General features: G+C 54.2%; 1 protein-coding gene across 1 annotated transcript; it reads right to left on the bottom strand.

The window, feature by feature from the left end:
- Positions 1-154: 154 nt before the first annotated feature.
- On the bottom strand, positions 155-642 carry SDRG_07789 (hypothetical protein). Its single transcript, XM_008613643.1, has one exon. It carries the CDS (start codon positions 631-633, stop codon positions 223-225), a length of 411 nt encoding a protein of 136 aa, XP_008611865.1. The 5' UTR covers positions 634-642; the 3' UTR covers positions 155-222.
- Between the last annotated feature and the right edge of the window lie 592 nt (positions 643-1,234).

Genomic DNA, 1,234 nt, shown 5'->3' with positions numbered 1-1,234 from the left:
GCCACTTCAACTTTGGCGTTTGTCCACCAATGCAAGTTGCCGTCTAGCCGCCGAGATTGTCCGTTGGAAAGGAACCGGCTTTGCTCAAATGGAGAAGTTCCGGCTCATATTAGAGTTTTCGTAGCCTCAACTTTGACTCCACCATTTCACACGGTCCAGTCCACGTTCAAAATCCCAAATATTCAAGTGCGTAGACGTGTCTTCAATTCCCAACGCACTAGACTATTGCACTGAACGCGTTCGTGTGCTGAGCTTGAGCAGCGTGAGGGCACCGATGCCGAGGAGGCCGAGCATTGAGCCGGCCATGAACTTTTGGTGCGCCTTGACCTTGCGCGTCGAAATGGCATACATGCCGCGCGCCAGGGACGCAAGCGTGAGCGCACTCAGCGCATGAACCGAGCCGAGGCAGCCCTTTTGGGATCGAAGCTCCTTGACGCGGAAGCTCGAGATGCACGTGGCCGCGATCGCTGCTGTCGTCGCGCGCCCGAGCAGCACGTGCAGCTTGGTCCCTTTCTTTGTTGCAAAGACGACAGCGCCGAGGGCAGTTGCAGACGCGAGGGCCGCGAGGTGGAAACTCACAGGCACAGTCGCCCGGTCGCAAGGCGCCATACTAGCTCGGTCGCACGTGGTCATGGTTTGCTAAATTCAAAATTCACAATGGAGGTGAGGGGCGTGCGCTGAGCAAACTGCCATCGAATTTTGAGATTGCCCTTGCCGTCAACGATGACGGTATTCGCAATCAAATGCACTCGTCGCATGCGAGAGTGCAGGTTAGCACCAACGTATGTTGGTGGAGTCACTTGAGCTCAAGTGTCTAGTACGACGACTCGGCTTCCAATGCCAGTCATCGACATCCCCTCAACTGCCATGCCCTGTTCGGGTAGGAAGCACTGCAGCATGAACTCTTCACTAGTCGCATGCGTCAAAAGATCATCGGCAACTACTCGTCCGTCGATACGCCATGTAACGTCATCCTCGATGCGAAAATACCGTGCAACAACACGCGCCCAAATTGCGTGCACAGTGCTATCAATCTGATAGCTAATTCGCAGGCATCATGTGGATGTGGTGAGCTTCTGTCCGTGCATGCGGACAGAGTGTACTCCTTTGGCGAACACTCTCTAGTGCGTTTAAAGTTTCCCTCCGAAAAGCTTGTGCCTGAAAAGCCTGGTGAAGAACATTTATCGCAATATTATGCTTGTTTCTCGACATGCTGCAGCCACGGCTCCTTGCC

The sequence above is a fragment of the Saprolegnia diclina genome (assembly GCF_000281045.1).
Source record: "Saprolegnia diclina VS20 unplaced genomic scaffold supercont1.23, whole genome shotgun sequence".
NCBI lineage: Eukaryota > Oomycota > Saprolegniomycetes > Saprolegniales > Saprolegniaceae > Saprolegnia > Saprolegnia diclina.
This window is presented reverse-complemented; position numbering and strand designations above follow the sequence as displayed.

Coding starts and splice junctions, on each gene's coding strand:
- SDRG_07789 (XM_008613643.1), bottom strand. CDS start 633: ATGACCACGTGCGACCGAGCTAGTATGGCGCCTTGCGACCGGGCGACT.